General features: G+C 45.5%; 1 protein-coding gene across 2 annotated transcripts; it reads left to right on the forward strand.

The window, feature by feature from the left end:
* The first annotated feature begins 7182 nt into the window (after positions 1–7182).
* LOC134341455 (carcinoembryonic antigen-related cell adhesion molecule 5-like) lies at positions 7183–14574 on the forward strand. Of its 2 annotated transcripts, XM_063039311.1 has the most exons (9): positions 7183–7255; positions 7459–7776; positions 8908–9192; positions 9867–9990; positions 11613–11668; positions 12062–12126; positions 13284–13325; positions 13440–13483; positions 13855–13984. In XM_063039311.1, exons 1-9 carry the CDS (start codon positions 7204–7206, stop codon positions 13856–13858), a joined length of 990 nt encoding a protein of 329 aa, XP_062895381.1. In that variant the 5' UTR covers positions 7183–7203; the 3' UTR covers positions 13859–13984. The 2 variants fall into 2 exon arrangements, with proteins under 2 accessions (XP_062895381.1, XP_062895380.1); XM_063039310.1 differs by lacking the exon at positions 13440–13483 and having other exon boundaries at positions 13855–14574.
* The last annotated feature ends 432 nt before the right edge of the window (positions 14575–15006 follow it).

Consider the following 15006-nt stretch of genomic DNA (forward strand, 5'->3'; position numbering starts at 1 on the left):
ATAACAACACAAGGAACCACTTTGCTCCTCGAAACTCCCCAGCCATTCACAAGGATCTACCCCAGACACTTCTGTCCCGGTTCCCCATCACTGCCGATCCCGCCCCAACTCACCACCCCGACCTTTCGAGCAGTATTCGTCTCCTCTTTAATTCCCTCCCAGTGATCCCCCCTCAATTTCCATCCTGAATAGATGATTCCTAAAATATGAACATAATTTCCCAAACACAACCGATTCAATCTTGCAATTCTGTCCCATCCACAAGCAGCAAAGGAGTGGGGGAAAAAAAAAGTAAAGTAGAACTTCACACTATATCTCCCCGGATATCTTGATTTGATTAGCTTTATCTGAAGACAGAGATATTCTCTCATTATCATGGATCGGTCTGTTATCCTCTAACCACGTTCTTCCCTGAATCCTGCCCTTGCCTCAAAAGTGAATACAGCCGTATTTCCACCGTCCTCCATTATTTTAAATGAAGAGGTAAAAATGCTCTGGCAATACTGGGTCATTATTCGCTGGAGCGTCAAATAAGCATCTCCGAAAATTTGACTTATAAATAAATCCTGCCATTTGACATAAATCCGAGGGGTGATAGAGAAGTTCGTGACCGAAGGTAGAAGGAGATATTAGCTTCAAACTTCCTGCACAATCACTCAAAGAGTTGACCTGCCTGTACATGTAACGAGAGCTGTATAACTTATCTCCTTCTACCACAGGCCACGAACTTATCAATTACCCATGCTGTGGGCACCTCCTGCAGGTCTAAGAACCGTGTGTTCCACGATGGCTGGACTATGTGTGTAACTGTCGGAGGGAACTATGTTGAAAAATAAATGTGCTAGGTTTTCTAAAATTCACTCCTTCTACATTAGGCCACGAAATTATCAATAACCCCTTGTAAACCCTTCCGGACCTCGAGTATATCTATAACTCTGCTCCATCTTGCCTGTCCCTGACAAACATTTTTTTTTCCTTGATGACTAAAGTAGACAGAATAGAACAGCGTGAAATTTGCAAAATAAAATTGCGCTGAAGTTGAACCGGCCGATTGAAGTGTAATATCGACAGAAACTTTTACTTGCCCTGTACAGTGATCTTTACAGAAATGCTGTTGTGTTTCCCGGTTAATTTGTTGTCAACCCGACAAGTATACTTTCCATAATCAACGTTGTTTTCTAAATCGGTGGTGTCGCCCTGTCCCGTCTGCACATGATGTGTCCCATTGCGCCATCTATAGTCAGCACTGGGAATTGACTGGGCGGAACAAACTAATTTCAGACTTGTAACGATATCTGCCGCAATTGGACCCTAAGGCTGAATCATGATGTTGTCTCGCCCATCTTCAACAGAAATCGAGATAGTATGTTGTTTCTGTTGTCAGTTATACCGAATTTAATTTGATGTAATCAGCTACATGCAAACTTACAGTTTACCTGCAGGTAGATCCCTGCGATGGTGCTGGTATAATCATCGCTAACGGGACATTTATTCCTTCTTGTTTCAGTTCTGTGAAGACGGGCTATGTTCAGATTAACTTTTTCTGAAGACTGAGATATTCTGTCCTTATCCTGGCTGAGTTTGTTCATGTCCTTCTTTGAAATGTTCCCTTGTTTGTCACTAGTAAATTCAACCTTACTGTTGCTTTCCACGTGACTTAAATTCTTGCTGATTACACGGACACAAGACACGGGCTCTGTAAATAGACGTGAAAGAGGAATGGAATTAATCCATTTTACTGCATTCCTGTCATACCAGTTGGCGCTCTCTGAACCAAACAAGACCCCAGCCTCAAGCCTGAAGACCAAACCCCAGCCTGAAGCCTGCAGACCAATATCCCAACCTCAAGCCTGAAGTCCAAGATCCCAGCCTCAAGTCTGCAGATATAGTGACCGACATATTGGTCTTAATGGCAAATGAATTTCAGCTTCCGAACAGGAGGGCGCGCGGCTTCATTCTGCTACGTCACGGGGGGGGGCGGGTGTTACGTTTTTCGATGAACAAAGTCTCTGCTGCTAAGTTAACACATTTCACATCACATGCAGGTGATCATACACCCGATTCTGATTCTGATTATGCACTCCACTGCCCTATGTGCGATGCTAAATTGCTTCCACTAGAGGGAGTGTCAAAAACAGAGCGTCATTGTTGTCAAATACATGTTCCGCTCTTAAGACCCAAGACCAGAGCCAGTGGCCCCAAGACCCAAGACCCCAGCGTGAGGTCTCAAGACCCACGACCCCAGCCTGCGGCCTCAAGACCCAAGACCCCAGCCTATCTCCAAGCTCAAGTCTCAAAACCCTACCCCGTCTCCAAGTTCAAGCCCCAGGACCCCAGCCTCTAGCCTGAAGAACAAGACCCCAGCCTCAAGCCTGAAGACCAAACCCCAGCCTGAAGCCTGCAGACCAATATCCCAACCTCAAGCCTGAAGTCCAAGATCCCAGCCTCAAGTCTGCAGACCAAAGCCCCAGCCTCAAGCCTGTAGACCAAGACCCCAGCCTGAAGCCTGAAAACCAAGACACAAGCCTCAAACCTGGTCAAGACCCCAGCCTCAAGCCTGAAAACCAAGACTCAAGTCTCAAGCCTCAAGACCAAGACCACAGCGTCAAATCTGAAGAACTAGACCCCAGACTCAAGCCTGACCAAGACTCCGGCTTCAAGACCAAGACCCCAGTCTGCCGCCCCAAACCTCTAGACCCCAGCCACGACCTGTCCTGTAGTGACGTCATGTCCTTGCCTGGTTCTGGGGGCCCGCACCCGAGGCAAGACCCAGGTTCTGGGTCCTTGTCCAGTCTCTGGCTTCGAGCCCAAGCCTAGGATCCTTGTGCGTAGTTCCTTGCCCTGGTTCCCTGTCTTGTCCATGTCCTAGCCCAAGTCTGCGGTCTTGTCCCTGCTCTTTGTCTGTATCCTGTCACGTCCCTGCTCGAGTCAAATCCTGTTCCCAGTGTCTGTGTAATACATCTGAGTGCGCAATCAATGCCCCCCATCGTGGCAGTGACCCCTGAGAAACGGTTAAGTTTATGATCAAGAAAGCCATCAGTGTAATGATTAAATTTCAACTGATAGAAAAGTATGAATAACAGATGTCGTCCGATCAAAAAACAAATTAAAAGTATAGATATTGGAAATTGGTTTAATCAGAACACAGGCGAGTGGTTAGTGCAGAAGAATTGGAGAAGCGACTCTGGCGAAAGAAGGGCTCGCTTTCGATGAAAGATGCATTAAAATTGTGGTTTGGCATTCTGATAAACTAAGAGCAGATAAGGGATTGAGAATACTCCAGATATCCATGTTGAATCATTTGCCAAGTTTCAGGTACCGAGTTGGAAAGAAGCAGCTTCTTCCTTCATTCATCGTATGTGGACGTCACTCACTATCCCAGCATCCTTTGCCTACCCTATTACCCCAGTACCCGGGAACAGGCAGGGGTTATAATTTCGTTTGGAGACACCTGTGAATCAGAGTGGATAAAAGTGGGTCAGGTTTCCTTCACTTTTCAGCATATTCATCCTGTAAAATCATGGACGACCTCAAGGCGATTATTGTTATCTCCACCAGCACAGGATCACTTCAGGGATGGGCATCTCATCCCCCTGCTCTACTTACCGTGTACGTATGGCTGTGTGGATACGGACAGCTCTAACATCATATACAGGCTTGCTGTTGAGACCACTGTTGTAGACTGTATCCAACGTGGAGATAAATTAGCATCCAGGAGAGAAGTTGGAAATTTGATTGAGTGCTTTAAAAATAGCAACCTGTCAGTCAATATCAATAAAATCTGGAAACTTACTGTTGACTTCAGGAGAGAGAAGCCGGAGGTCTATAGGCCAATGCTCATCGGAGGATCAGAGGTGCAGAAGGTCAGTAACTTTAAATTCCTGTGTGTCACTATCTCAGAGGAAAGTTCTGGTCCTATCGTGCGAATATAATTGCGAGAAAGCACAACAGAACTTTTACTTCTTCTTGGTTATTCCTGATCCAATCAGTTTTCTGCTGTCCCGCTTTTTGTACAATCGAATTCCAGATGTTACTTAGAGCAAGACTTCGTCTTCGTTAACATTATTTTTCTCTTGCTATGTTTCAATGGTCTACGTTAGCAGGCGGTCCCAAAACCCACGGGCTTTATCACGGAACAGCAGGTTTGTGCTGTGAAATACGTTTTGCACGACGGCGACGAATCTGCTTAAAACTCTTTCTCTATTCATTTGCTTTGACTGAAAAGTCCAAACTTTCGGACAGTCCCCTGGTCCTTCAAATACCGCCATTGGGAAGAGTTTCCACTCATACTCAAAACACCTGGTTGCATCTCTCAGGCAGCTTAATTAAATTCCAATATCGATCGCACAAAACAAGGGACTTTCTCTGTCCCGCAGATGTAAATAAACCCAGATTAAAGATCAGTGAGTTGAAGTTTAAATGTAATGGCGCGATAATGCTGAGGTGTCTCTGATTTATAATTCAAATATAATTTCCTACATCAAGGAAGTGTATTTCTGTATTAGGCCGCTTCACTTCCAAGAACTTCAGTGGGTGATCCTGACAGAGGAAGAGACACAATTGCACACTGTGAATAATGACTCCGGTAGCATGACAGAAATAGCAGGACTTTCATTGGCAAAGTTGAAAGAGCAACAACACGGAAAACAGACGGGACGGTGTCACCACAAGGGGGCAGTGTGGAACACGCGGACTCCAGGTCAGAATGTGAGCAATGGTCACTCGCGTCCCCGAGCCGCTCCACCTTGCAGTCCGGTTCGCACCTTCGTCTCCTTCTGTCTCCAGCATCTTTTCTGTTTCCTTAACATCGCCCTGACCGATTCGAAAACATGGCACCGAGCGCGTATAATAACTGAAATACCCCTGGCGATCTGGGCAGACAATATCGAGCAGCTCACAAATCTAGAAGATGTACGTCTTCTGAGCTGTTATCACTGCCGTCTTCAGCCAATTAAGCACAAAAAAACACGAGTTGTCTACATGCACCAACGATCATACGAGCGCCTCATGAACACCACCGACAAATTGCACAAGTAAATTATGGTACCCGGACGTATGGCTCGGAGCGGATCCGGATTTTTCTTCCACGCCAACAGGAAATAGGTTCTAGTAGATCCCCAATAGTTATTACACTTCCCTTTCACCATTCCCTTCTGGCCCACAAAGCCACTCTCAGTATCTTCCTCCTGGTAATTTCCACGCCCCAGCGACGCACAAACAGCATCTAAAGCGGTATACCTGTTATTGAGGGTTAAGGCCACAGGGGACGCTGCTCGGGCTGCCTATTCCCTTCCCCTCTCCTGTCAGTCACCCATGATACTGCCTCGAAAGTCCATCTCAGAGTGACGACCTCGCTGTAATGTCCATCTCTCCCCTCCTGATTCTCCCGTGTGAGTCCAAGTTCATGTAACAACAACTCCCGTTCCTTAATATGGTCCCTCAGTAGCTGCAGCCGATGCACATTGTGCTGATGTATTTATGAAGGGTAGTGGTGGTATCTCAATTTCCTTAAATCTCACACAAGAAACTTAACACTGACTCCAGATCTTTCATCAGCGCACGAGCTATGTAACAACAGAGGATGAAAATCAAATGTCTAGAGTTTCCTTCCTTACTTCGAGCATGCGGCTGCGTTTGTAGAAGCGTGTTCTCGCCTAAGCCTCTTTCACAAAAGCCGGACCACTCTAACAATTCCCCACTCCAGCATGGCCGGTCCAACAATGGAGAATCTTTCTACATCTGGGTGACAAATACCATCATTCCTGTCATAAACACCAGGCGGCGTAGCGCGCCATCAGTGCATAAATAGGTAATGCATGCATAAAATGTACAAAGTATTGAAATAAGTAAACAACCGAATGACCGAATAAATAAAGAAATGAGCAGAAAAAGCAAATGAGCAAACAAATAAGAGAGTAATTGCATGAGTCAATCGATCATTCAGAAATCTGATTGCAGCAGCTGTAGGTGAATCGCTGAGCGTGGGACTTCAGGGTCATTTACATTTCCCGGATGGTCGATATGAGACGAGTGCATATCCCGGATGGTAGTAACGGGAAGAGAGCATATCCCGGATGGTACTGATCAGAAGAGAGCAAATCCCGTACGGTAGTAATCAGCAAAGAGGAAATCCCGGATGGTCGTAATGAGACAAGAGCATATCCTGGAGAGTATCAATGGGAAGAGAGCATATTCCGGATCGTACTAATGGGAAGGGTGCATATCCATCGAGGTAGTAATGAGACAAGATCATATACCGGAAGGTGATGGCCCTTAATTATGGACCTGGTATTCCTGTGGAACCACCTTTTGAAGATGTCCTGGATTATGTCGAGGTTTGTACCGTTACGGATATGATGGTGTACACAACGCTCTGCGATCTTTGCCGATCCTGTGCATTGGAACCTGCATATCATACCGTGATCAAACTGTCAGAATGTTCTCCACCTTCCATGTGCGTACATTTCCCAGTCTTTGGTGACATACCAATACCAAATCTCTTCAATCACTGAATAGAACAAGCCGCTGACGTGCCTTTCGTTATTAATCTATGAATATGTGAGGCCAAACAGAGACGGTGCTTAAAACTGCTCACACTTAACCTCCACCGTCCCTTTAATGAGGACTGGTGTGAGTTCTCCCCACCTCTCCTTCGTGGAGTTAACTATCAATTCCTTGGTGTTGCTGTCTTTGTGTGCGAGTTTATTGGGCGACGGCACCCGACCAGTCTATCAATCTCGCAGGAAAATAGCTTTGAGAAAATTGCCACGTGAGCTGATAGCGGACGACAGAAGAATATTAAGGGCCGAGTATCCCTCAATTTCTTCCGCGTTTTATATCGTTCAGTCTCTGCCTTCACGCTGTGCGATAGAATCAGCTCCGGCTTTTCAGATAACGGGCTCCCGAGATTTGCCGTGGTTCCCCGGGAAATGTGGCTCGGTCTGCGAGTGTAACAGAGATCGGCGCTGCTCTCCCGTGATGCCGGCTCTCATTCTGTGTCTCGCCATTACGGCGGGTGAGGATCACTCCCTCCAACCGTTAGTGTTCGGGTCATCAACAGAGCAGCGGGTGGTTGTCGGGAAGAAGATGAGATCCAATCAGCGCTGTCACTGATGACGTCAGCATCCAGTTATCTGACGCGCAAACCCGGAAGTGCGGCTCAGTCTCCGAGTGTAACAGAGATCGGCGCTGCTCTCTGTCGGGATGTCGGGACTGCCCTTCGCAGCGCTCGTTCTGTGTCTCTGCATAACAGCCGGTGAGGATAAACTCTCTCTAACCAGTAGTGATCGTATCATCAACAGAACGACGGGTAGTTAGGTGAATGAAGGTGACTTTATAATTATCGACCGTACTGAGCTAAGAACCGATCCCTGGTATCTGTACAGACTGAGTTAAGTGCAGTTTCTCACGACTATCCGCGTCGGTCGCTTTTTCCTCATATGATTTTCTCGTTCTTAGGTGAGTCCCAGCAGTTTACTATTACCGTTGAGCACAGCCAGATAAATGTCCCCGTTGGGAGTGATGCGCTTTTTTCAGTGCGGCCGTCGTCCAAGGTCAGAAGTGGAGACTGGTCTGTTAATGGGACTTTAGTCGTCCGGTGGGTCGATCAGACCGTGTCTGTTGACAATGAGTACACATCGCGGGCAGAGTTATTCACCTCCAATGGGTCGCTTCTGCTGAAATCGGTGAACGTGCGGGACAGCGGGGAATACCGTGTGAATATGGTTCCAGTCAGTGGCTCCCAATCCTCAGCGACCATCACTCTGCGTGTTAGTGGTAAGTGAGACAGAGTTATACACAGTCATGCGATCTCGGACTGTAAATTTCATTTTATTCCTGTGGTGAAAGAATACAATATAACCATTACGGTATCGCAGAACCTGGACTCCAGTGAACTCTGCCAGACCTATTTTCGGACTGTTCAGTTCTCACTGTTGTGCGTGGCTGTGTATCGCCGTTTCTGTTTGCATGTTGTCCGCACTTGTCTTTGCCGAATGTCAGTTCAGCGTTTAAGTCTACCAAATAACATTTTTTGCTGTATTATACTGTATTTTTTTTTTAAACGGACTGTTTTTCAAGTCAGCTGGAAACGATCAGTTCTAAATCATCCACCTGAAAGTTTAACGATGTCCCCTCCCCGGTGCCGCCCACATGTCTATGAAAGTATATTGACAGCATTCTGTAGTTTTATCTCTCATCTGTGCATCGGTAGTATTTTACTTTAAGCGGAATGTATATTCTTGGAGCCATCATTTCAGCACAGTACGATACACGTGATACATGATATTAGTATTTTGACAGAAGCCGTATCCTGGCCCAACACCACATCAAATGCCGCTGGCTCTGCAGAACACAATGACACGGTCAGTGTCGCTTGCTCGGCAAGAGGGGGACATGCTCCTTATTCGTGGTTAATGAAAAGCAAGACAGTTAGCTCTGCCGTTAGGATTACGGTGAGCAGCACATCGACTGAACGTTTACTGCCAGTGTCGCTGTATTAGCCCATGTGTCAACCACTGATTATATTTTCAAAGGAAACTTCGAGGCTCCGACACCGAGCCGGGAACACCCCCTCTGCCGAGTGGCTTATGTTCACATATTCCACGGTACAATTACGCTATAACCAAGTGCAATTCCGTTTATTCTGCTTTGATATTTACTGCAGGGAAGTAAAACCAAGCAGTGGGTATCCTCTGAAAGGGGAATATGTTGCTCACCGTCCCCTTAGGTAACAGCAGTAAAACTTTGAAGTCAGTGCCGGCGTTTAGTTCAAGCTAGAATCTTACCCGATATCGAAACACATAGGGATGAGAGCTAGGAATGGCGACGATGTTGAATTGGCGGCATCCAAATGTTATGTACATGCTGTAGTTAAAACCAAGCTTAAAACTATTTGCATTTTAATAGCATTTACAGAGCCAGTGACTGGAGTTACTGTGGTGAGCAATGATTCCACTCCCCTGGAAAACCTCGATACCATCGTACTGAGTTGTGACGCGTCGGGCACTGTTCAGACACGGACATGGTTCAAGGATAACCAACCCATCCAGGAAAACGGAAGAATATTTACATCTCCCGACAAGGCGAAACTGACTATAGTCAGTGTTAACAGAAACGACGCAGGGACGTACAAGTGCATCGCCAGCAACTCTTTCAGCAGTGGAGCTGGAGAGACCTACGTGCAAGTTTACTGTAAGTACTCGGTTAATCAACCGCGTTCATTTGTATCGGATATTATATTCATCAACACATGTTCTCATTGTAGAGAAGGACCAGAGAAGGTTAGAATATCCCGGATCCACCAGGATATTACTCTCGCTATTTTTTTTTATATATGTATAGATGGACCTGAGCAGATGGAAACTCTACCGAAGAGTCCTGTTGTGTCCAATATTGGGTCACACCTGTCATTAATTTGCTTTTCTCTGTCCGTCCCTTGCGGTATATATGAATGGTACAACGGGAGCATTCACCTGCAGACAGGGCAGGTATACACCCTTGTGTCGGTGAGCTCGGTTGGCGTTGGGAGTTATACATGTCGGGTTACTAACGGCGTAACCAACAGGAACAGTAATCTCACTGTCCACGTTACCGCAGAAGCTGAGTGAACGTGTCTCCCATTCGTCCATGTAAACCCGCTGATCAAAGACCATAACCATTTCCCTCTCACGCCCTCCTCACGCCGTACCTTCACACTTCCTTCTAAATAGCTTATCAGAATGAAATAATAATTGATTTAAATTTATTCAATATCAAGATCAGCGACCAGAACTTTCAGGAGTGTGGATCAATTATCATTTCTAAAATAAGATGATGTACAATATATATGTTCGCTATGTACAATATATGCATGTTTTCTGTGTTAGCACCAAAAGGAGATGACCGTATCACCCTCACCGCCGGCGGGATCGTGGGCATTGTACTTGGTTTACTTGGCATGGGCCTGATCGGAGGAGTCAGTGGATGGTTCATCGCAAGGAAAGCGGGCGGGTAAACTCATTTCTCTCCAAATCTCGTTTCTACCTCTAATTATTACATAGAAACATAGAAACCTCCAGCACAAAACAGGCCTTTCGGCCCACAAAGTTGTGCCGAACATGTCCCTACCTTAGAAATTACTAGACATCCCCATATCCCTCTATATTTCTAAGCTTCATGTACCTATCTAAAAATCTCTTATTCGACCTGATCGTACCCGCCTCCACCACCGTAGCCGGCAACCCCTTCCACACACTCAACACATTCTGTGTTAAAAACTTACCTGTAATATCTCCTCTGTACCTGTACCTGTAATATCTACTCCCCAACACCTTAAACCTGTGACCTCTTATTTCAACCATTTCAGCCCAGGAAGAAAGCCTCTGACTACCCCCACGATCAATTCTTCTCATCATCTTATACACCACAATCAGGTCAACTCTCACCCTCCGTCGCTAAACGGAGAAAAGGCCAAGTTCACTCAACCCGTTTTTATAAGACATGCTCACCAATCCAGCCAACATCCTTGTAAACTTCTTCTGCACCTTTTCTGTTGCTTCCACATCCTTCCTCAGAAATGCGCACAGTACTGCAGGTGGGGTCTGACCAGGGTCCTATACAGCTGCAACTTTACCTCTCGACTCCTAAATTCAATTCCACGATGAATGAAGGCCAATACACCGCATGCCTTCTTAACCACACTGTCAACCTGCGCAGCTGTTTTGAATGTCCTATGGACTCGGACGCCAAGATCCCTCTGATCCACCACACTGCCAAGAGTCTTACCATTAATATTATATTCTGTCATCATATTTCACCTATCAAAACCAGAATTCTGTTTGAGAATTTCGGCAAAAAGCTAATGTTGCTCGAATCAGTATCATCTGTGGATAAAATAGGCATTCCGCCTTCACGGCAATGTTGTTCATAGAACATAGAATAGTACAGCACAGTACAGGCCCTTCGGCCCACAATGTTGTGCCGACCCTCAAACCCTGCCTCCCATATAAGCCCCCACCTTAGATTCCTCCATATACCTGTCTAGTAGTTTCTTAAATTTCACTAGTGTATCTGCCTCCACCACTGACTCAGGCAGTGCATTCCACGCACGAACCACTCTCTGAGTAAAAAATCTTCCTCTAATATCCGCCTTGAACTTCCCACCCCTTACCTTAAAGCCATGTCCTCTTGTATTGTGCAGTGGTGCCCTGGGGAAGAGGTGCTGGCTATCCACTCTATCTATTCCTCTTATTATCTTGTACACCTCTATCATGTCTCCTTTCATCCTCCTTCTCTCGAAAGAGTAAAGCCGTAGCTCCCTTAATCTCTGACCCTAGCTCCCTTAATCTCTGAAATTTGAACATCTGTCTGAAGAGGCTTGCGTTCAGTAATATTTCTGTGAACAGCATTACATGTCAAAAAGGCCAAAGCAATTTTCTCTAGTTTGCCTATGATGGTCACTGTGGTTAAGATCGAACAGAGTTGGAATCACGCATGCAATAACCGGAACAGTATCAAAGAATAACAAGAGAGTATCCAATACAATGATAGGAGGCGTTCTCATTCGGTGTATCAGTGCAGGAAAGTGACTTCCCGCCGAATTCATGTTTTGACCTTTGTTTCTGTTTACTCAGGATCAAAGATCCAGCGCAATCCAAACACGACACGAGCACCACTTCCGGAAGAAAGGGTGAGTGAACCCCGTTTGAACTGTTCTATTACTGAGCCCACGGAAATCTAAACATTGCATTTAAATATGGAAGCTCATAGCTCACGCAAGCTGGAGGTCGTTTTATCTTGCCTATCGTTTGGTATCCCAGTTAAAAAAGTGTAAATTTTGCACTGAACATTACAATATCAGGGAAAGATGGAATTGTAGTTTAGTGGACTTAATTTCCCTTCATATTGATCAATATAGGCCCTCAGTTACTGGTCCTCTGTACAAGAGATTACGTGTTTCTGACAACTGGATGGGACGTGCCACACGCTTGCATTTTGTTTGGGGCCCGGATTGACGTCTGCAGTACTAACAACGGTCCCGACTGCTCTTCACGGTTGTGACATATCTGTTTTGCTCCCACAGGCACCGTGGATACAAACACTGCGGACGCATCGCAAAACTACGAAAATTTCCCAAGGAATGAGCAGGTTGGATGTTTGTATTATGTTCATGGTCTCAGCCATTGTTTTGCGAAGGAGAGATAAGAGCATCGGTAATGTGATCGGTAGCGTCCATCGGGCACTTGGGCACTGATTGGCCATTTATATAGACCACCGGTTCACATTTCCAGTTAACTGAGGAACAACCCCTCAAAGTAGACCCAAACCAGATAGCAACAAACATCGACCTTTTCCTACCTGTATTTTTGTTCACTTCCCTCTTCTTCTATTCTTCGCCCTCGACTCTTATCTCTTATCTTCACATGTCCATGAACTTCCCCGGAGACTCTCCATCTTCGATTTCTACCATGGTCCAGTCTCCTCTGTAATCGGATTCATTTTCCTTCAGCGCTCTACCGTCCCCACTCTCCAGGCCCACCTATCACCTTCCACATAGACAACCTTCCTCTCCCCCATTTCTTTTAAATTCTGGCACCTTTCTGCTTCCTATCCAGTCCAACAGAAGGGTCTCGGCCCGAAATGTCCACTGTTTCTTAATTTTTATTGATGCAACCTGAAATGCTGGGTTCCTCCGGTATGTTGTGTGCGTTGTTCCGGATTTCCAGCTCCTGCAGGATTTCTTCATTGGAATTATTTTCGGTTTCCACAGTACGATGCAAAAGCCTATCTTACTCTGGAATATATTTCATGAAGGATCCTTTTTTAAATATCCGGTCAATGCGACTAAGGCACAGAGGGAATGCATGTTCAGGTGTGCACCTGCCGGACTGTGATCAGCGATGATCTATGTGTGCATTTACGAGAAACAGCAAATGCGATATATATCCTGGGGCCATAAATCCATATCCCCCGGTTCTGATCCAGACTAATCTATCCAGAGGATTGGTTCTGAAGCCGAGTTCCTCGTCTAGTCTAGTAACATGCATCCTGCTGTCCTTATTGCTGAATGTAAACTAATCATTTAACGTTGTTCTGGAGCGTTCCTGATGTCAGAGAAAATATATATTTCTCTCACACTGAATCAGAAACACGCAGTGCGTAGAATGGCGAATGGTGCCATATTGCTCCAAGCAGCGATGAATGTGAAAATTGATACCCTCGGGGTTTATATGTGGAGAGACGGAATACAATCGTTGAGCAGTTGCTTGGACGTCAACATAGAAATCTTCAATTTTTCTTTTCAGGGCGCAAGATATAATGAACGAGATGGAAACACCACTTACACGGTGAGCGAATTATTTTCGTCCAGTCCATTTCGGTGTTCTTTCTATTCTCCTCTATCAGAGACTGAGTTTGTGATTAACTTTTGCGAATCACAATGATTTACTTCCGTTTAACAGGGACTGATTCTGGGCGATCGATCTGTTTACAGTGATCTGAAGAGGTAAGCGAGCAGAACATGGGGCTGTCGATGCAGAATGTGACTTGCAAAGGGAACGTGTCCATTATTGTCAAGCCGATGAATTGAGCAGAGCCATGGCTCTCCCTATTTCAAGTTACCCGGTGATTAACAGATGAGAGACATGTCACACTGTCGAGCTGGTGTCAGGTGGCGACGCGCAGCAAGTCATTGTCATTCAGAGGAATAATTGCCGTGGGTCTGTGGCCTTCCAAAGTAGATAGATTGTCTGAAAATTCTCATTAACACAATGTTTGACGGAGAATAAGGAAATCTCGCCCGTATTTGGTCTCACCAACATTATTTCCTTCCGGTTGCTGAGATAGTCAACATGAATTGTTTATTTATTTCTTCAGATAACGTCACCTGTGAACGGAAGTGGACGGTTGGCCGGGTGTTCACACATCAGAAGGACAACCATTGTGGAAGAAACCACTGGTCAAAACGACTCTCACTTTTTACATACAACCGTTATCTATGTTTCTGTCATATGTCTCACAGTGTGACATCTTCACTCCGAGACATCAATGAAGGTTGTGAGTCATTTTTTTATCGTAGAGGCTTAGTTCTGTCACCTCAACCCAGCCTCCTGCATCCCATGATAGGCACCCTCACGTTTCCACTAACATTTGCCCTCTCAGCTTTGCTTTGTGATATAATCTCCATAATCTCATTGCCCACATCATAAGCGGTTCCGTTTCTGACGACTTGTTTCGCTTAGATCTGGAACATAGCAGTGTGTGACTCTTAGCCTTCAGACTAGCCTCGATTTACTTTATGGCAGTTGCCGGTGCCTGAAGTTTCACGGCAGGGAGTTTCTACCTTTTGCCGTCTGCTATCGGGGAATATCGGGAGTCGATCGAGACTTTGAGACGTTATTTTTTACCGTGACCATGGTCTGCTCTTTATCAAATCATGGTATTGCTTAGCACTGTACTAACTATATGTTATTATGATGTGGTTCTGTCAGTGTTAGTCTTTGATTTGTCCTGTTTTTTCTGTGGTATCACACTGGAGAACATTGTATTATTTCTTAATGCATGCATGTATTTCTTAATAACAATAAAATTTCTAAATAGCAATAAACAAAGAGCCTGGAGTAGCAGCTGAAATGGTCACATGACAATAATTCCAATGATTTCATCCTTCCCATAGCGGGCATTCCTATTAGCAAGGTATAAGTATTCTCTCACTAAATACTGTGCGATATGATGTGAGTATAGTCTTGTCGAACAACCGGATTTCTATCTAACACCCAGCCCTATTTCCCTCTGACACTTGCTGTGTGATCATTCACGACCGCAACAGACACCTTGATGCCTGTTTATACATTCAACAGTTGCCAGGAATCACACCTCCGCCTTCCGCCGCACACCGCTGTCACAGAGGTACAAGTACATTTGGACAGCGTTGGGAGGTGGGTTGGACAGCACTGGGAAATACAGAGGGGGCGGTCGGGTTTGGAAAATAAACAGCAATATTACGTAGACAAGGAGTCTTGAAAGGAA

Source organism: Mobula hypostoma, unplaced genomic scaffold, assembly GCF_963921235.1.
Source record: "Mobula hypostoma unplaced genomic scaffold, sMobHyp1.1 scaffold_61, whole genome shotgun sequence".
Taxonomy (NCBI): Eukaryota; Metazoa; Chordata; class Chondrichthyes; order Myliobatiformes; family Myliobatidae; genus Mobula; species Mobula hypostoma.